The sequence below is a fragment of the Epinephelus fuscoguttatus genome, linkage group LG20 (genome assembly GCF_011397635.1).
Source record: "Epinephelus fuscoguttatus linkage group LG20, E.fuscoguttatus.final_Chr_v1".
Classification (NCBI taxonomy): domain Eukaryota; kingdom Metazoa; phylum Chordata; class Actinopteri; order Perciformes; family Serranidae; genus Epinephelus; species Epinephelus fuscoguttatus.
In genome coordinates this window covers 23,297,796-23,319,211 of record NC_064771.1, presented here as the reverse complement: position 1 = coordinate 23,319,211, position 21,416 = coordinate 23,297,796, and the positions used below count along the sequence as shown (strand labels likewise).

Genomic DNA, 21,416 nt, shown 5'->3' with positions numbered 1-21,416 from the left:
ACAATGGTGGCCAGCTGGAAACAAACACTCTCGTAATAACAGTTAAACAATAACCTATATATGTTAATGTTGAGAAATATGCAGCACAGTAACAGAATCTTGGTCTATATTAGATCAGTGCTGCCTTATGCAGGAAACAGTATGGCAGCCACTTCCAGTTCACAAATTCTCTATTACAGCTAAACAGGGCACTAAAATACATTCCTAGAGAACATTTTAGGCAAAAAATAGACAATGCAACAATCTTGGTTTATATTTGATCAGCACTACCTAGTTTACTATTAGAGGGGCAGGTCCGTCTCTTGACCCACCTATATACTTTTTGTATCTGCGGCTGTGGCATGGGTGTTGGGCAATACGAAAATGCAGAAGCACAGCCTGTAGGTCGAGCGACAGCTCCGAGAGCCAGCAAAATATTTGCTGCGAATGGAGCAGAGAGATCTAGGCACTGCCTAGATGGAGGGAAGATTACCATACTTTATTTGCACATACAACCCACAATGTTATGATACAAAGCTGGTTGAAAATCAGTGAAGTATCCCTTTTAAGATTTCACATAAAGCATATGATGTATCATTATAGAGTAACAATCGTTATCAACGTACTTAAGATTAGCTACATCTTAATATCTGTAAGTAATAATCCAATACTGAAATGTCTTTATAATATAACAATTTGTGAAAATGTTGTTTTTCTCGCATGCCTCTACGGTGAACGAAGAATCTAAAGATGATGAACATTCTTGATTAATTGAAGACATAGGCAGCTGCATTTAACAACAGCAAAACTATATCAAAACATCACTTTACAAACTCTCACACAACTCATGCAGCATAATCCAAGTCTCATTTATCCAGTTGTATGCTCAATTCCTCCCAAACAGACAGTCCTTTCCAATGGAGAACTGAATTAAAAGTAAAATTTATCAACGCTCTCTTCAAAACCAGACTCCACTGATGAAAACAAGTATTTTACATTGCTGAACACAGGAGCTGCTGGTCTACCACTGCCTCTATCAGTTAGTTTGTTTGTATTGTGGTGTGACTTTGGTGCTTTAACACAAACAAACTAACTGATCTATGCTGTGGCAGAGCAGCAGCTCCAGTGTTCAGTGAGGTTAAAATACCTGTTTTTGTCAATGGAGTTTGGTCTGAAGAGAGCATAGATAAGTGTCACTTGGATAAGTTCCCTGTTCCAAAGGGCTGTCTGGGAAGTAAAGATCATATGACTAGATAAATGGGACCTGGATTATACTGTACGAGTTGTGTAAAAGTTTGTTAACAAATGTTTTGATTTAGTTTTGCCGTTGTTACACGTGAACCCCTACAACTTCAATTTCTCAAGGATTTTCTCAATTTTGGGATTTTTATTTCACCGTGGAGGCATGAGAGAAAACTAAGTTTACTTCAGATATTCAGCATAACACGGGGTGAGTAATTGATAAACAAATGCTCATTTGAGGGGTGAAGTATTCCTTTAAGTACAAGATTAAAAATTTCTGACCTTGGTGCCTTCCAGTGGTCGTATTAAAGATGCTGTGGGACTCTTCAATAAAAGGGCTGAAAACAACTCAAACTGCAACAATTTATTAACTTTATGTCCGAGCTGTGTCCAAAACCACTCTTGTTCCTTGACTGACTACTGATTATATAATGGACACTTAATAGTTTACTCTGCAGTGAGCAGTAAATTGAGATTGTGGGCTTCATGATTATTTTGCATCACTACTGACTGATCACAGAGTTGTTGAGTCATCATCATAAATTTTCAAAGCTTGTGATACATTACCTTGTGTGGGTATTAGTAGGGATGCCAAAATAAGACAATAATTCAGATTTATTAATCACAGAAAAATGATGCCCCTTTACCCAATATGTCATTGAACATACAACTATTTATAGCAGCTTTGTAGATATGATGAAAGCTGATGATAAAATGTTGATTGGCCTTGTGAATGGAAAATTTACAATTTAAAAAACACCAAGAGGGAACCACTGATAGAAGGAAGGATTGTTCTGCACAATTCTGAGTTAAGGAATTTTCGTACCATTGCAATACTTAAAGCCTGAAATTTCATCTCAATGCAAAGCACTTAGAAGCTAGCCCCGAGGTCAGACCTAGCAAAGCCTCTGATGCTACCATGAGCATCCAGTCACATCAAGCCACACTCGAACAGGCGTTCAGACATAGACCAGGTAATAGTGTGTCCAGTATTGGACACTGGATGGGCCTGCCACCAGGTAGGTTGTCTGCTCCGGGATTTGAAACCATACCCACATGGCGGCTAGTTTGGAAACTTTCTCTTTTATTACGAAAATAGTTCACTGAAATGCAGTTGCTAACTGTCTTCATTTTAGATCGATAATAGATAGATTAAATGTTTCTTAGGAGTTTCCAGAGGTGGCAAGTCGTGCCGGACACCCCTGATTTGCATAAAGTAGCCTGCATTCAACTTGATGCAAATGCGAAGCAGACGCCCCGTCTCTTGGACTGCATCACAGCACTACCAGAATGCATTGCACGCCTGCCTACGTAGACGATGACCAAGAAGTGTGGAAATAACAGAACCTGTGTACACATCCCATCTGTCTACCTGTGACAGATTAACCAACTTATTTGCTAAATGGATTGCAATGGACTGCAGGCCAATTTCACTGGCAGGACAGGGGGTTAACGAGGCTTTACAGATTGCATCATCTGACGCAATTTATAAGCCGCCATCGAGAAACACAATTGTGTCCAAAATCCACTTGAATTTTTTTAAATGTTGCTCATGGCGAATATTGATATATGCGATTAATTTAGATAAATTATCACAAAGCATGTAATTAATTAGATTATTTTTTTTAATCTCTTGACAGCCCTAGATATTAGCAAAAAGGAGTTAGCATGATGGTCATTACTTCTTCTTCTTTTATTGTTCAGACAATAAAATGGTTTATATAGTGCAGAATGTAGTAAATATGAAGTGATTTCAGACACATCCCAGCTAGAAACGGCTGTGATAATCACATAAACATAGTGGCCATAAGTAAAAATAAATGTGGGACTTTTATTTCTGACGGAGTATTTTTAGAGAGCAGTATTGCTACTTTCACTTCAGCAAAACATCTTAAATCTTCTTCCTCTTCTGAAATGAAGAAGTAAAACCATAAATCAGAAGTAAGGATAATTGTAAACAACCTAAATAAATCCCACAGACGTTAAAGTGAAAGCCACAGGATGTCTCCGCAGCCAGCATCGTTTGGCCTCTCCACCCTAATTTACCACGCTCCGCCCACTCAGGCCTGCAGGGCTGTGGAGCTGGCTGATCCTCCAGCAGGGCCGGGCCAGCCCATACGTCCCACTGGCACGGGACGCCCCGCCAAGAGCCAATCACCAAGCCCACACTCCTGACAGCTCATTACCACTCAATTAGGCAGGTGCACCTCCACGCACAGCCTTCTGACAAATACAGCCCTCCCAGATGCATGTTTAACATTCGAGAGAATTATATAGTGACAGCAAACACTAAACGCCTCACCCTTATCACTTGATTGCCTCAAGATTTAAATCCTATAATTGGCCCAGGCCAGCGGGAGAAAAAAAAAAAAAAAAGCCAATAAATATGATGCAGTCGGCTTGTAATTGAACAATTATGAATTCATATTCATAAGATGCTTGCTGGCAATTACAAAATGCCATCTGATTAGACACAATTTGAAATGACATTGTTCCATGCTAAAGACACTGTGGTGTCAGCCTAATAAAGAGAATACACATCATAGCAGTTGCTCGCCCACCAACATGACCTCCAGAGATGGGAGACATGCTGACACAGTGGCTTGGCCGGTGACGGACGGGACTTGGCACCCATCGCTCTTTGTCCCCCTAAACCTACTGCTCACACTCACTCGCACAGGAAAAATAACACCACCAAGGGTTGACTTTCAAAATTTTAACACCAGTGGGCACAGATTGTGCACATAACAAAACACAAGCAAGGCGAAAAAATGTTGATCCCTTGAGAACAGATTCTAATCAAGATGAAATGATTTACAAATCTATTTAATAAGGCTTGCCAGAAGTCAAACTTGGCATGTAAATGCGGTGGGGATTAAATTTCATCGGCAACCAAGACTGTAACTGATCGCCTGCAGACAAAGGGGGAGCCTGCCAGTTTTTTTTCTCCCCCCTCCACTTCTCCTCCCTCCCTCCCTCCCTCTTTCTCTCCACTGCCTGCATTTTGCCTCGTGATCCCTCCCTGGCTATGTGGAAGGACAGGGGCAGTGCAGAGTGGTGCAGTACAGAGTGGAGAGGAAAGAGAGAAAACACAGAAAAGGAGAAGGAGGGAGGAAGATGGAGACAGAGGAAGGGAGGAATTTGGGAGATAAAGAGCAGTGGTGAGAGGGAGAGTAGAAGGAGAGCAGAGGACAGAAAGGGATAGAGGAAGAGCGGGAGAGGAAGCTCAAGGTCAGCGTGAGGACAATGTGGTCCTCTGAGTTGGACAGAGACACAGCCGCAGTCACCTCTGTGCTAATCAGCCCTTCGGCTGGCTGATGAGATGTCAGTTAGTTGTGTGTGTGGAAAAACCTCTCCCTTCGCTTTTTTGGCTGCAAATTGCAGGGGCTGGTGGGGCGGAGTAACAATGTGTGTGTATATATGTGTGTATGTGTGCCACTCTGGAGTGTAAGCAGGCTGACGTGCTGCTTGTGGTGCCAGTATTGCGCTTTTTTTTTTTTTTTTCCTGCTTTTGCCCTCCCCTTCGCCTCTTTTTCTTGCATATTATGCTACGGTGACTGAAGCTGAACTCAGCTTTCCCCTGCAGTGAGGGCAAGAATACAACTGCCAATTAATGCTATATGCAGTGTGCCAGTGTTAACAGTGTGAGGCATTCTGCCTCAAGTTGCTGCGCTGTTTGAAAAAGAAAGGTGGGCTAGCTGTTTTCCTCGGGCGTGGCTAACCTCTCGCAGGCTAACGGGGATTGCGCCATTAGCTGAGGGCGTAAACGAACAGCGTCCACAGCTGTGATCAGGTTTGCGACCTAACAGCACCGCAGCTTGTGTCTCGTTGGGTGAGTTTTGTGTATCAGGCCAGTTGGCAGAGGCGAGTGTCTCCTCCGTCTATCCTTGGGTTATTTCTGACCATCTGTGCCCAGTCATTAACAGGCCTTTTCACAGTCAATTGTCTTGTTTGTCTCCCCTCTTCTTCTTACTTGCTCCGTACATGACCGTGAGGTGGACTGAGTGCTTCTTTATTTTCCCTGAATATAAACGGCATAAGTTAGGAGAGGCCATTTTATTAGCAGGGGCTAAGGAGAGCTGTGGAGCCATAGGTTAATTCAAAGTGGCATCATGGAGGATGCATCAAGCAGTGGAGATCAAATTACAGGGCAAAGCGCTCAGTGGTAAGAAAAACAAGCCAGTGGTATGCTGCAGAATGTGTGCGTGCATGCTGTGTGTGTTTAGCAGCAAGTGTATGTGTGTCTGAGAGACTGGAGAAAGACGGGGGGCAAAGGAGACAGCAAAAGGAGAGGAGGAGGAGGGGGGTGTCCATAGAGGGCCAAGGGGGATGGGGATAGAAGGAAAGAGGGAGTGAAGGCGGCGGGGGGGGGGGGGGGCAACTGGGCCAGCACGCACACATCACCCCCACCAATTAGAGTCACTCATCTCCCTTTCACACAATACATCACCCTCCATTTCTGATGTTTACAATCGTCGGGGAAAGAAATAACTGTAAACATCACTGCAGCAGCGATGGCATTCAGCAAAAAAAAAGAGAGAGATATCCTCTGCCTGAAATGCGTTTAGCCATTCCTTCTTCCCCCTCACGCCTTTGTTATTGGTCTTTGTGCAATGATTTGCCTAAGGACCCAGATTTCCTAGCAACAGCCTGCCACCAAACATTTGGCAGGAGTTCAACATTCTCTCTCTTTGTGAGAAATGGCAGTGCTGCCTCCCTGCTCTACGTCTGCCACCAGCCCTGCTGCTGCTGCCGCCGCCACCACCGCTGCTGCTGGATGAGCCAGACTGGCTGCAAGAGCCCTCTAATAATTCTGTTTTCATCCAATCACACCACATAGTAGCAGGCACCTTGAGAGCCTCTGCCAGGAATCATCAATCACCTCTTTAACACACATGCTCCGGCGAACACGGACGCACGTGCGAGGCAAATAACATGCTAACGTACACACATGCACGCTTTTCGGTAATTACATTTACAGATTAGAGTGTACAAGACTGCGTATACTGCCCAGCAGTCGTTTAATGAAAATCAACAAAGCACATTAATACACAGCAGAGGTTGGTACAGTGAGAGAGGGAGAGGGAGAGAAAATGTACAATGTGGCTGTAAATTGGGTAAATACATCTGAGTGCTCTCGACAAGGTTAATGGAGAGAGGAGGCCTTAGTGAACACCGGTCTAGACACGCCACACAGTATTAAGTGGGAATAGCTGTGGCAGTGTATCTGGCTAAGTACTTTGGAAGTGCGAATGGGACCCTAATAAAGCGAATGATCCCCCTGTTTTGACAAAGAGGCCCAGGAGGGACGCTGGAAACGACGTTTGAGATTCCGAGCACTGACAAACACCCATTTGTGGCCCTTCTATTCCCCCCTCAAATCCCACGGAAGCTTTTCCCTGCGCGTAAGACTGTCGGATGTGGGCAAAACCCAACTGCCAATTTGCAGAGGATGTGCCGTGTTTGCTAATGCGAAGCAGAGGCTAAAAATGAGACCACACAAACTCTGGAGGATGGACTGACTGATCTGCTTTCTGGCACGAGCACTGACGGCTTTTTTTTTTCCTTCTTGTTTGTTTGTTTCTGCGACTGGGCGGCTAATTATGAAACCTCCGTCATTATTGGACTACAGTACACTCATGTTTAGAGGGGCTTGTGGGCAACATGGGGACCATTGTGAATTTCACTTGGGACAGAATGCCAAGGAGTATGTTGATGCCTGTAAATGCTGATTTATGCCGATAATGAACTGCTTAAAGACGTGGAATGCGGTGCAATTTCAGGGCTATCGTCTTGACTGGAGATCAGACAAAATGTTGATCTGCCAGAATTAAATGTAATCCCAAACAGTGAAACACGAGCATGGCAGGCCATCCTACCCCAGAAGCTGTAAGTGAAGACATTACCTCAGTGGTGCAGCTTGAGCGTGTGTGAATGTCTAAGCTCACATCTGTCCTCCTCAATCTGTGTGTGTGTGTGTGTGCGTGTGTTTTGTCTGTAGGGGGAAGATTGTGTAGGAGGGGGTAAAGCCGAATGAACTCGAATAATCAATTTTCACACTTTCACAGCACCTGTTGGCTTGTCTTCACGTAAAAAAGAAATGAATGAATGCATTACATGTAGAACAATTTCACACTGTGCTGCAGCTTCGCGCACAAAGACGAGGGGAAAATAGGGAGAATGGAGCTGTATTGTCTCAATAGGTAACATAGCTCATTTCACTCGACAAAGGATGAATGGATATATTGACAATGCTGAAGGCGCGCTGAGGCATTCCCTGAATAAAGCCTCTTAACATTTTGTCCTCTTCTGGCAATAGAGTTGGGGAACAGTCATTTTGAATGTAGAGGGTCTCACTTACCGCAATATAATAGACCTTGGCTTTCTTCACCAGCTCCCAGTTGCTGTCCAAGTCCAGGTGTTTTTCCTTTTTGTAGCAGTTTGCCGCTGCCAGGTTAGCAACAAGGGACCTGCCGAGACAGACCCCATAAATCTTCCGCCTCGCTTATCATCCATCTTAATTTTGTCTCAAAAACATCCCTAAAAACACTCGGGCCCCAGACTTTCCTTTGTTCTTTCACGATATAAAAGGATGATAATGGTTTCTTAGAATGTCTGCACCAAGGTGAAATAAAGTCATCTGGATGTCTTTATTTTTTCTTTCTTTTTTTAAAAAAAAGATGTGTGTGTGTGTGTGTGTGTGTGTGTATGTGTGTGTGTGTGTGTGTGGGGGGGGGGGGTTAATCTCAAACACCACAAAAAAGGAGAGATAAAAATAAGCAGAGGGACTTTCGAGGCCAACAATGAGCCACAAATTATTCATATTATCACATCACCTGGAGAAGTGGTCCATTGTTAACAAAGGTGGAAAAACAACAGAAATGCATTACTAAATGAACACTTGAGCTGAGTAGTGAGCGGTGGGAGCTGGAAGTGAAGCAGGTGGCATTATCTTAACATAGCTCATTAGCCAGTCCTCGTGAGCTGTCGCTTTATGAGCGGCCATCAAAATGAGTGCAACCATCATCGCTACTTAGGGGAAAACTGTTAGGCGACCATATGACAGGTGGGTGCCGCTATGGGAAGGGGTCGGTTCTCACGTGGCGAAAAAGAAAAAAAAAAAGTGCTCACAGTGGTAAGCATCACAGACAAGACTAACAGTGTGCTAAGTTGATCAGAGTGCGATGACGACGGCTGCGGTATGACAGCAGGATTAGGACTGCACTTGACCTGAGCTGCAGTAATGGACTCAAAGGTTAGAACAAGCATGACAGACAAAATGAGTGTCATTAGTGAGGAAGTCCAACAGACGTGAGCAAAGCACGGCACTCTCAAATAACAGTGGGATCTAATGATATCTTACATTCAAAGGGTAAAACTGAAATACTACAGTAAGCTACTGGGGAAACCAAACGCTGATCAGCCTCTCCAGGAATTGGCAAATTCAGACTGGAAGAAAGTTTTCCAACTTTAACAATTACCAGTTTCCTACATAAAAAAGAGTGCAATTCAGGTCAAGTTCTATCTACCAATCTCAAAGAAATATCAAGCATCAATTTCCATAATGACACTTCCTTGTAACTATGGTGACAAGGGCTTTGTTACCCTACAGCTTGTCTTCTCGGGCTGTGTACCCTCCAACCAAGATCTGCCAGTGGATATAATATAAAGTTGCCAAAACTGAACTATTCCTAATTAAACCAGGCTCTGAAGCCAATTTGACATGGTGGCCAAACTGTGGAATTACAAAGTCCAGGTCTGTAACATGATCCCATGGGGCCTTTTCCCAGAGAATTTTTTGAGCATCACAATACCTGTAAAATGACTTTGTCACTCTCGGGATTTGATCCAGTGGCGATCAATTTGGTCTGATGACATCTTAAAAGTCTAAAAGAGCCGCATGATTAAATAATTTTATCCCCATTCAAGTTAGTGGAGATCTGAACCAGAGGTTAGCTGCTCAGCTGGTGGAGGTCTCTAGTGCACTTCTTCTATTGGTCCCACAGTATGGAAGATTCAGGTGTTTTATACCTTTTGTAGGAATGAATGGGCACCGCCTTCGACGCAGTATCCAGTTCGCTTTATATATCCATGAATCCAACTCATAAAGCCCGTACACATGCTGGATTATTTGCGGCCTCAAATTTATTGTTTTCAATGTGGACGTGCGGAAGACAACCTCATAAGCAAGAGCAAAGCAGGCAAGTGTGGTAGACCCCTTAAGACCCATTTTTCCAGGCCATGACAGCTGTATCCTGACATAAACAAAGTTGCACCATTTTTCTGGTGACAAGGAATAGCCAATCACAATTGGTAGATGTCTTCCTTTTGTCCCATAACTACCTGTCTAATATAAATATAAGGAGAAGCTGATCATTTTAGTGCCTTAGGGCCACCCAGAGCTTAACTTCTGTCCCACGGACAACATTTTAGACCTAATACACATTGAAAAACAACCGGAAGAAGATCAACTCCGACTCTGGGATTTCTGGTAAGAAGGCTATGATACAGTGCTAGTTATGGTTCCTTAGCAGGGTCAGGCGCAACCTGCCACCACGTCCTTGAAGGTTGGCACAGATTTGGCACAAGAGTAGCAACCAGCGCCTGACCTCATGCTTTTCGGGTGGTTAAAAACGTGGATTGTGTCTTGGCACTTACAGATTAAACTAAGGGGGAAAAAAGTTACAGAGAACCATTCAACCTCTTGTACAGATAGTCAACCACACAGGCTAGCAACAACATTTACTCTAACTTAAAGTATTCTAAGTACTGGAAATGTATCCCCAAATAACATAAAACTGTTCACACTGACTGACTGACTGACTGACTGATTGAACCTTTGATTACAGATTATTATAACTGAAACAACATATTTCCAAATGGCTAAAATGAAAATATTCATGGATACATACAGCATCCTCACAGACTGCAACTGAAATGGTCAGTCTGACTAGGAGAGGTAGATTTTTTTTTCCATAAGACTTGCACTAATCAAAGCCTCGGGGCTGTGACACACCGGCTCCCAATCCTTCAAAGCCATCACCCTTCCAATCTGGCCCTGCCGGCGACCTTTCCTCTGGCCTCCTGAGCTGTCTGTTAAACACCTGTAAGAAATATTACAGAGCTCGTCTCCCTGAGCACGGCACCTGACCTTTTCAGGTGTCAGAGCCACATCAAACAAGCCCACTAAGACCATTCAGCGGGGCCAGCTCCCGGGGCGGTCAAGGTCCAGCCGTTGACTGACTGACAACTCCAGTAGCAGCGGATGAAGGGCTGCAGAGGAGGGGAGTGTTTAGAGAAGGAGGTTATTGATCCACACCTGGTCTATCATGAACTGGAGCCTTCGCTGTTAGTGATATTTGTGTGCGCGCGTGTGTGCAGGCTTTGACCTCTGCTGTCTCAGACGTGCTGATGATGATACTAGCGTGAGAGTCGCCAGAGATGCTAAAGCCCCTTTTACAGCCGAGAAGGCTGACAGGTGAGAGCTGGGATAGCCCAGCCATCTCTAACACATTGCTACTGTCAGCCTATAGATGGATGACAACCCACTGGGGCGGCAGAGACTGAGTGGGGGCCTGGAAAAACACACTCAAGCTGTTCTTTTTCCTTTTGATGTGTGAGCTGAGCTATGATTCCCTGTTATGACTTCCAGCCCCGAGGAGTCAACTGCCTGCCTGAGGATGTAAAAATGAACCAGAAGGACTATTTTGAATCCGAGCTACTCAGCAAGAGGGTCATTTCTTGGTCAGGGGTGACTGAAAGGTGGCTAACCTATTGTCCCCGGTGATGCAGGCTGCACAGGTACCAGTTGGCTCCACGTTTTGTTCATAGTAACGCGCGTCGACGTGGGCTTCTTCAGCCTTCTTCTTCAGGATCTCCCCGAATTGGTCGGTACCGATGCACCCGAAGAAAGTAGCCACCTTGTGGGGTTTCTGGATCATCCACTAGGAAAGAGAAAATAAAAACAGCAGTTACAGTGAGCTCAGTTTACAAAATATAAGTCTGTTTGAAGGGTCAAGTTCAGCTAAGGCAGATGGCATACAAACTGTAGCTTCACAGCAAACATACTGCTTGTGATATATGAGGGCTGCGAGCTGTCGTAAACAACCCAAGACCAATTCCACTCCACATAGAGGCACTATTCTCATCCAAGCACTCCCTCTTCCATGTGTGCTAAAAACAGTCTCATCTCCTTATTTACACAAACCCCATAATTCAAGGCTCCATCCTACTTATGCAAACACAGACTGTGTGTGTGAGAGAGAGTGTGTACCTGCTACCACAGGACACTCCCTGAACTGCTCGTCGGCCATTTTTTGGTCTCGACAGTCCTGATGTACTCAGTGACTTTTACCTGATGAGAGAGGGGGAGGAGGGTGGGGGCTGCTCAAATTCTACAGCGCTCAGGTTTAACCTCCAAAGATTTATTGACGTACAGTACGTGCTGCTGTTTGCTCATTTTATTGCAGCCTCCTGTTTTGTTGCTGACGGGGGCCCCTTGTGAATGAGATGTTGCTGCTTTTGGGGATGACCTGTATATGTGTGAAATTAATCATTTCACACGACCAAATAGCATCTCGGTGGGGGAAGAAAAATGCATTTTCATCACCCATCCAGAGATGCTCTCCCCTGTTATTTTGCACTCCCCCTTCTGGTCTCTGGGTAACTAGTTCAGATGGGGAAAAAATTGGAGAGAAAAAATTACCCAGGAAAAAAATGCATTACTTTAATCAAGGGTCAGGTGTGTTTTCATACCAAGGCTGCCAATTTACAAACATAGCTGACCTGTGAGGCTCATAGCTTTTACCTGGTAACAAATCAGCCTGCAAATAATGATGATTATTGTCACTCTCCATCATTCCCTTTGTTTTTTGATGAAAAATTCCATCACAAAATCCCACAGCCTAAGGTATTTTCAAATTGCGTGGTTTGTATGACCAGTAGTCCAAAATCCAAAAGTACTCGACTTAGAGAGATATTAAACAGAAGAGAGTGACATCTTGTATAGAAGCAATCTCAGAGCCCTTTGGCTACCAGTCTGACTACAATTTAGCCTGTGGGGGCAACGACAAATATTTCAAGGTTTCCATTGGAGCCAGCAGATATCCTGATCAAGACTTTCTCCTTTGGGTCTGGTTATTGTTTACAGTCCAATTAGCAACCTGAAGCACTACAAACACAGATACAACAGATACAGGGTTCCTACAGCCTACAGAAAGTTAGATTTAAGACTTTTTAAGACATATCTAAGGCTACTCGAAATGTAATTCAAGACCAATTTTACAATTACAAAAACTGAAGGAAAAAAACATGAACTGATATCAATTACTTAGGGTTAGGGACAACTTTTCTCAAATGTCTTATGGCAGAGACATGAAATGGGAAATAACTTGTGTTTGTTGGTGAGTTTTCTTGTGTTTCTAACTGCATGTGGAATTCCACTGCCTTGTTTGCCATTCTGCCAAGTATGAAATTCACCAAGCCTTGTATGCATTGCCTTGTACCAGTTTGAGTCATGCCACAAATCTTGGTTAAATAGACCATTTTCATTGGATCTGCACTTCCTCATGTCGTCCAGGGTTCAATGACATCAAGCTAGCAGCCAGTGGATGCTCTGTTCTGTGCATTCCAGGCGGAAATAAATATGTGTTGTTGGTTTAACTAACCTGACCTGCATGATGTTTAAACTAGAGGTATTTGGTTAATTATTTAAAAGAAAAAAAAGATTAATAAAAAAGTCCCACTTCTTATGGCTTAGAATTTTAAGACTTTTGAAAGACTGATTTAAAACATTACCATTGAGCAAATCCACCAGAGCATAACATTTTTACATGCCATAGTGAGTACTGATTTTTAAAAGGTAATCAGTTATGTAGTCATGTGTAGGGGTGGGTAGGTGGGTGGGGTGGGAGGTAGGGTAGGTATGCAATATGCATATGATGTGTATCTGTATGTAAATATGTGTATTTGTTGTTGTTGTGTATGTGTATGTTGTGTTGTATGTTTTTTTTAAAGGCCCTTCTAGGGAGGGGCATTGGAAATTAGCAGTAGCTACGAATGCTGTGATACATTGCATTGGTTAATTGCTGTGCAATTCTCTATGTATATGTATCTGTCTCTATCAAATAAACATGAAAATGAAAATGAAATAATATGCTATACATCAATACAACCATTATATCCCAATTTTTAATATGTTTGAACTTATGTCCATACTAATGAAATAAATTGCTAAAAAAAAAAAAGTGCAACAAACCACAAAAAAATGATATTAGGTTTTTTTTTAAACACATTTTTCTAAATACACGCAAGAAAATCAGTTCATGCTCATTACGTGGTGACGCTTATTCCAACGTAGGAAGTGCTGTGAATACCCGTGGTCTAGATTATGATGTTTTTGTTGTGTGCATTTTTAATGGATTTCTACAGACCCATTAGTGCAAGGAAACAGCGCTCCGTGACACGATGAATGCGTGATATGTTAATGTAACTCCTCCGGTTATATATGCAAAAAGAATTATTGCTCTGTCTTATTTAGTTGCAATTCTATGGACATTTAAAAATAGATATGCAAATACAAGTTAAGGCCTTTAAATGAATGAATTCAATGCCTTTTAAGACTTTTTATGGATCCACGGGAACCCTGAGATATCTGCACATGAATGCAGAAGCTATTAAAAAGCTAAATTGTCAAGAATCAGAATGTGGATTAAAGAAATGGTGTCAAACATATCAATTGAGAAGATAACATATATTTTTATGTACAACTAAACCTTTGTTATGTATAACCAAATAATTTAATGATATCTGAGACTTTTCATGTACTTCTTGAAACATGATGGTAATGTTGGAAACTTGCTTCAGCACAAACAGGCTCTGAGGGAGTAGAGTAACATTATGATCTGAGAAACACCCTTTACTTTAGTATTTTTATTATTTACTGAGTTTTTTATTTTTAATATATATGTGTGTTATGTCTGTACACAGTTGATGGGGATGGGGTAATGCGAGGTAGAGCAATGGGAAAAATGTTTGCTGTGTTTTATATAACTGCTATTCATTGTACAAGTTGACCAATAAATATATTGTTTATTCTTTTGCCCTCCACACGGATTGTTTACCTGCAGGCAACCAAAGCCTGCTCAAACGCAAACCAGAACACTTCTGATACCAAAATCTTGTCCTGTTGCACACATATTCTCCATTCATATGCAGACATCTGTTTATATAGATTAGTTTAGTAGTTGCTGCAATGTTTGCTTGACAAATAACTATGAAGCAATTATCAATCATCAATGCACTAATCAACTACTCGACTAATCTTTTCAGCCCTAGTGGCAGCAAATGAACAGTAATAATGCCACATATGCCTGCTGTATCTTGGCACATGAGCGGGCCTTCCACGTGTCAACTTGAGTCGTGGCTCAGTCACTCAGTCCTGCCCCCCCCACCCCCACCAACTTTTCCTCCCCACCTGGCTGAAATACACAAACAAGTACAAACACGCACGCGCAAATCCACAGCGAAAGCCGACAGAAGCGAGCTCTTCTTCCCTAACCTCTTGCTGCAGGCACCTCACACTTATCAAGGTCACTGGCTCGGGTACACGTCAAGTCCTATCTGATTTTCTCTTTGCCGTGATGAGCTCCGAATCCAAGGTTAGGAGCTGCAGGCTGTAAATAATGACAGCGCGGCCCCTCCATTTGCAGGCCTCTCAGGTGGGAATAGAAAGGGCCACTCAGGGGCCCCCGTCCCTCTGATGACAGCATGGTGAATCACAGTGGAACCACCGACCTCGCAACCAAACCCCCCCCCCCCCCCCCCATCTGAACTCTCCTGCCTCCTCCACCTCCTCTACTTCTCTCTCTCTCTGACCGTCGGCTGTACTCTCACTGCCAGCTCAGCTTGTCATTTTACAGGGTCATTAACAGACACACATACACACTAACATGTGCATGAGTACACAGTGCACCCACGCAGGGAAAAGACTGACACACACACACACACACACATATATACACACATACAGAGACATCCTCTCTAGTGCCACCACATCAAAACTCCCTCCCTTCCTAAAAAACCCACCCCTGCTTTTGCCAGAAGCTGCTCTCCTACTCCAATAAACACAAAGCAGCAATAGATAAGAAGAAAATGTCTTCATTATGAGCATGTAAAAAAATGTATCTTGCAGGTTTTTTTTCTCTCCTCTGTGGTGCACAGGAGCGGGGAGTTATATCAATTCATTTCCATCCCTGGCACCCTGCAGACAATCCCTCTCCATTCCCAGATTACGTGAGATAATACCTCCATTATGACAAAAGCGCTATTCGCGGGGTCGCCAAGAGGTCAACCAACCCTGCGCTGGGTATTCATGCTTAGTCACATCCCAATTATACCGCAGTGGCAGAGGCAGAAATTGGCAAATGTACATCAAGGCGCTTCATTACTGAGGGCCGCTCCAGTGAAATTAAGCAGCAGATGAGACAGAGTGAGATTTGCCCCCAGGCGGCATGTTAGAGAGGGAGAGAGGAGGAGGAGGATGGGAAGAAAGAGGGAAGCTGAAGTAACAGATTTTTCTGAAGGTGCTGGGAGCTTGTATCTTGCACAGCAGCTCATGTATATTTACTTAACTAGGGAGAACGCTGGTCCCCAAAGATTAATAAGTTCCCATGATACACCACAGCGACATATCTCTAGGTGCATTTAGATACGGAAGAAAAACCTAATACAAACAAGCGAGAAAAATATCCCTGAAAAGCAGGGGGTAAGATGCTGCAAAGGCGTACACGCTAAAGGCAAAGTGATAAGTATACATTATGTTAAGTGGAGAATAAGTCTGGCGTCTCTTTCTGTTTGGCTTCCATTTACCCAAATAATCTCACCCAACCCACCCGCCCGCCTGCCAGCCAGCCCGCCCTACACTGGCCCTGGGGCCCCCAGATAGCTATTAATTATGACATCTCATGGTTGCAAGGAGCCCCACTTGGGGAGCTGACCTAGGCCTGCTCCTCAACATCCAGCAGCTGCCACTCTTCACTATGGAGGCAGCCGCCTCGCGTGGCAGCTTCCAGGAGGGCAATTACACAGCCCAGATGAGATGAGGCGGCTGAATGTTTGGGACTTGAGCGCTCAGACTGCCATTAGCACTATAAGCTATTACATTCCCTCTTCTTCTCTGTTTTTTTTTTTTTGCGCTCCCCTCCCTTCTTCCGTCTCCCCACTCACTTGCTGCTGTATATTGATGAAGTGGTAATAGGACCTCTAGTTAGATATTCCTCCTGTAAAAACATTGTCTTGTTTCGAGTCTCCCTCAGGGGTCAATGTATTCTCCCGGAGTTGCTGGGAATCATTTCTGCTCTATTAATGATGCAATTCCAATGCAATTCAGATCTACTGAAGACGCTGCACAGTGGGCTTTTGTGGAGAGTTGATAGATGACACTGTGTGTTATCCTGCAGTTCGACAACAAAGTGGCGCCTTCTGCACATCACTGGGACGCTGGTTGGCCCGTCACTCCAGTTTCCACCCTCTCATGCTGCTCAGCTCATCCTTAAAACAAGGACGGAGTAAAAGTCTTCATTCTCCTCGCTTCACCTCACCAGCGGGGTCCTCTTGAGAAGAACATGTCCGTGCCTAATGATGGTCACATTAATTATAGGCTTATCAACCCGGCAAAAATTCAATAGGGCTATTTATAGAGGCCTAAAATAGCTGAGGGCGAGGGTGCTGCACGCCGGGGTGGCCTGTAACAGCCTCCCCTCGCTGCACGGCCTGTCTTTTAGAGCCAGAGGTGGAGGCTGATACCCGTGTTTCTTTTTACTGTGCAGTTAAAACAACTAGCAAACATCTGTCCATCAGGACCTGTCATGGCGAGCGCTTTTATATAAAGCACGGCGGAGCGGAGGGCCCTCACCACGAGCGCTGACATTGATGAGGTCTGGCAGCTTCCATTAAATCACTCTTTCCTGTAAAGTGCAGGGCATCAAAGCAACCGGCTGAGGATTTTTCACTCAATCAGGTAACACACAAGCCACCCCCCTCTTCTCCACCACCACCACACTCCCTGTCCTCTCAGGGGCTGGAGCCTTCTGGTCAATAACTCCAATCAGTTCAATTTCATGCACAGTTAGCCATGTTGGGGTGCTAGGGCACTGCTCGCGTCGGGGTTGCATATGTTGTTGTCGCTGTTGTTGTTTTTCTTTAATTTTTTCTCGTCCCTGGGAGGGTTGATAAGTGGGGTGGGGACCTGTACTGTGTAAAAGTGGAGACTAGCCAGGGCTAGCATGCTTGTTTTAACCCTGCCTCACTACAGCGGGCTCCCTGCCAAGCCATTAAAAAGTCTCTGTGCTCTGCTTCAGTGACACAGCTAAAAGAATAGAGAGCAGGCGAGAGGGAGAGCTGTAAATGATCAACACGATAATGAGCTGATTATCAGTCAAAGGCATGGATAAGCTCTCTCTCCAGTAATTTCCTTTCAGATCAGTCAACCACATTCTCCTCTCTGCAATCAACACTCAAAGGGGAGGCATAGCATGTAGCCCGATGGGAATCCGGCCCAATATCAGCTTCAAATATCCAGATCCTCGTTGTCTTCTGATCAGCGCCTGGCTCGTCCCTTGCTGACACACCAGCATGGTGGGGAGGCTTGTGTATCACTACTCAAGTCTCCTTTTGTAATGGTTGTTTCACAGTTGTCGTGCAGCTTTAGGCTCTGGCTGCAGGACAATATAAAACTGACTGATGCTCTAATGATGTTCAAATGTACTGTGCAATCTCCAAGTATTTGGACAGTGACTCATTTCCTTTTGTTATGGTTCGACTTTAGCTTAGGATCTGAAATTTAATTGTGGTTAAAGGACTGACTCTCAGCTTTAAGATCCCATTAAATGGAGAATTTAACTTCTCGGAAAACAAATTCTTCCTAGAAATCAGTTACATTTCAATGATGACCTCATGTTGCATTAACAGGCATGACTTAAGGCCCAGACACACCAAACCAACATCAAAGAATTGGTGGTGACAAAAGCTGACTGTTGCATCACGGCACATCATCTGTGTCTCTGCAAAAAAGTTGCACTTGGAACACACCACAAAGACGACAGCCAGTAGCCAACTAGCCAGTTAATTCTGCGAGGAAAACAATATGAGAGGAAAACCATCTCTGTGGCAGCAGGCAGGGGTAGTCTGTATACAAAAAGGGAAACTGGATAACCGACAAGATGGATTCAAGAAGCTAGTTAGCCAGTTAGCACATAAACAATACAACCTAATGTTAAAAGATCAAAGGATATTTACTGTGCGCTAGTGGAACATAACACAAAAAGTTCTGTACTGTTTCTGCTTAACAGCTCAACGGCTAAAAAAAAAAATCTTACAGAATATAACAACTTAGTTTCGATCTCACGCCCTCTTGACTTTAGCCATTTGTTTACTTTCCTCACTTCTGTTTCTCTTCTCATGCACTGAGCTGAACTGCCAATCAGTGTTTTCATCAGAGTGACAGTCAACCATTGACTTGTAAGGGCCCGAAGACGCTCAGCCTATCGAATCAAACTGATTCTGATATCCTATTGGTTGACGCGTTGATCCTTCACTAAGCTATATCCCACCACAACAACCTGTTTCTGAGAGAATTAACTCATATTAAGGGAGTAATGATACAATTCCAAACCTCCGCACGATTTTACATTCATACAGAGAGAACAATGAATGGATTTGTGCCAGTGCTACCAGATGAAGAAGAGGATACATTTCCTCATTACTTATTTTGCATTAAAATACTGTGCAAATGCAATGCAATCAATTTGGGTTTCCATCAACTACTGTTATGCAAATAGACTTGAGACCACACCAGGATTACATAATTAATCGAGGAGCAGTAACCTTGATGACGGCTGATTCTCACTTAAGATGGCATTTGTATTATGCATGTGATATGTGCATGTGATCCATGCATACTGTGTCGGAACGCATTCTTAATCAGCAATGGAGGACAGAGAAGGGAGGGGGGTGACATGTAACGTGTAAGGTTCATGGCACCTCAGGGAGGCATGTACTGTAAGAGGAAGTGACAACAAGATGCATGTGATTTGTCTACAGTAACAAAAGCAGAGGCAGATATGTCATTGTGTCTCTGTGTATCTGCTCATTAGATCTTGTTTTTTGAAGACATTTCAGGCCTTTATTAGTTTACTGACAGTATTTAAAACAGTTCCACATGCATATTTTCATATTTTGAATACATACATATATATCATGCATATTTTTAACAGTATTTTTAAATATTCTTATTGCATTTTCCTATTCTATATTCATGTTTCTTGTCCAAACACCAACACAACAAAGCAGATTCCTTGTATATGAAAACCCACTAAATCAGATTTAGACAACTGATTATCTAATGAGAGATGCATTGATTGCAATTTTCTTGGCCAATTCTGATTCTAGTCTGAACTACCGATTCTGATTTTTTTTTCTTTCAAAGAACTATCACTGACAAAATGCGCAAACATTAGTAACCTTTCTATGGAGCCACTGAAAACTTAAAATCTTAAAAATGGATATGATATCAACGTTGAGTTGTTTGCTATCTATCTATAAGTAATCTGTTTAATACTTTTGTATTTTAACATTGTTGTGGTAGAATATGCATTGGCTGTTATTTGTTTTGATGACGTGATTGGCTGTAGCTCCAAACAATGTTTTGGTTCAAAGGTATTATCTAACCACTGTCAGCTGTGTGACTGTGTATGTGACTGTGATTTGCTTAACCTAATGGTGTAGCATGATCACCTAATCATCATCGAATGTGTGACAAAGATGTGGTCCATATAACAGATCAGTGTACCTGTGTCTCAATATGTTTGTTGATCTTGAAGAAGGCCCAAAGGCCGAAACATCATCAAATAAAAGAAATGCATATGAAGCCAGAGTGTGTGACACTTGTTTTCTACAATTAAAACTGAGTGACAAAAACCTCAGTGAATACAAATGTTCACGATTAGTAAACCTGGTTCAACAACAGCTAATTTGGCTGCCCATTTCTCAGAACTGTGGGGGCAAGATCAGACCAAGCCTGATTGAAAGCTCCCTTTCAGCTCAGGTTACGTTACCACTTTATTTGCCTTTCAATCACTTGCGTAAGATCATTTGGCTGCCATGGAAGAAACTACCAAATCTATCAAATGCACCAGACTTTGTAAGACAGCTAACTAGACTAAGCAGCAAACTAAGTTACACCACCCAAATTGGTGTTTTTATTTAACTATACCTCCCAGAATATGGCCCTTATCGTTTTAGCATCTTCCATCCACTTAGCATTAGCTTTTCTATGTAAAACTGTTGTGCTTATTATAAACTACCCAAGTAGTCTGCTGGTTATCTTGACTTATCAGTTAACTAGCAGACGAGGTTAACCACCTGTTTTTGTGTTCTTTTGGAGTTATACCTCCCTGACTAAGAAGCTACATGTTTTAGCATCTTCCATCCACCTACATGGAACCATTAGCATTAGCCGTGCTATGCTACTTTTGAGCTACTTACCAACTCCATGGTTACTTTCTACTGTGTGAGTTACTTTCTGTGCTGCTGTTTGAGCATCGTGAAGCATTGTGTGGTGCATGCATGTAAATTTGATTGGCGCAGGTTGGCTATATGTGAAACTGACCAGCCATTCAGCAGTCATGGCCGATCAAGCTGAAAATCGGTTGATTATAGTCACCAGCCCATCATGATGGTCAGTGCCTTACAGATTTAAGCCACCAGGGCACCGCTCAAATCTTTTTTGGAAAAATATCTACAATATGTGAAAAACAAGCATAAAAACTTTGCTTTTTCGATGATTGTAGCATGAATTTCTGAATTTCTTCTTATACTCCATGTGAAAATGTTCATGTAGACCAAACACAGAGAGTTAGAGTACAGAGTCAACACAATAATAACCCTCACTGTCTAAATACATATGGGTGGCACTGTACAAAGTATCAGCCATGTTTAAAACCCAACAAATAAAAAGAGCGGAAGCTACAAGTGAGAGGGAAATAAACAGTCTGTCAATACTAGACACTGGTACACTACCCCAGGGGAGTGGTGTTAGACAACACAAAACACCAAAACAAACGTAGGCAGCTTGCGTGTCCACATACACACATGTGTCAGAGACGGGGCGGCGGGCGGGGAGGTGACAGCTCCCAGGA

At 43.2% G+C, this 21,416-nt stretch overlaps 1 protein-coding gene across 3 annotated transcripts in view; it reads right to left on the bottom strand.

The window, feature by feature from the left end:
• Window positions 1-21,416, bottom strand: part of adkb (adenosine kinase b) — a 144,859-nt gene that overhangs the window by 75,819 nt on the left and 47,624 nt on the right. For all 3 annotated transcript variants that reach the window (XM_049563710.1, XM_049563709.1, XM_049563711.1), the window contains 2 exons: window positions 10,993-11,165; window positions 7,583-7,691 (listed from right to left, as the gene is read on the bottom strand). In XM_049563710.1, the coding sequence (XP_049419667.1) occupies window positions 7,583-7,691; window positions 10,993-11,165 (282 nt within the window). The remainder of the gene's footprint in view (window positions 1-7,582; window positions 7,692-10,992; window positions 11,166-21,416) is intronic.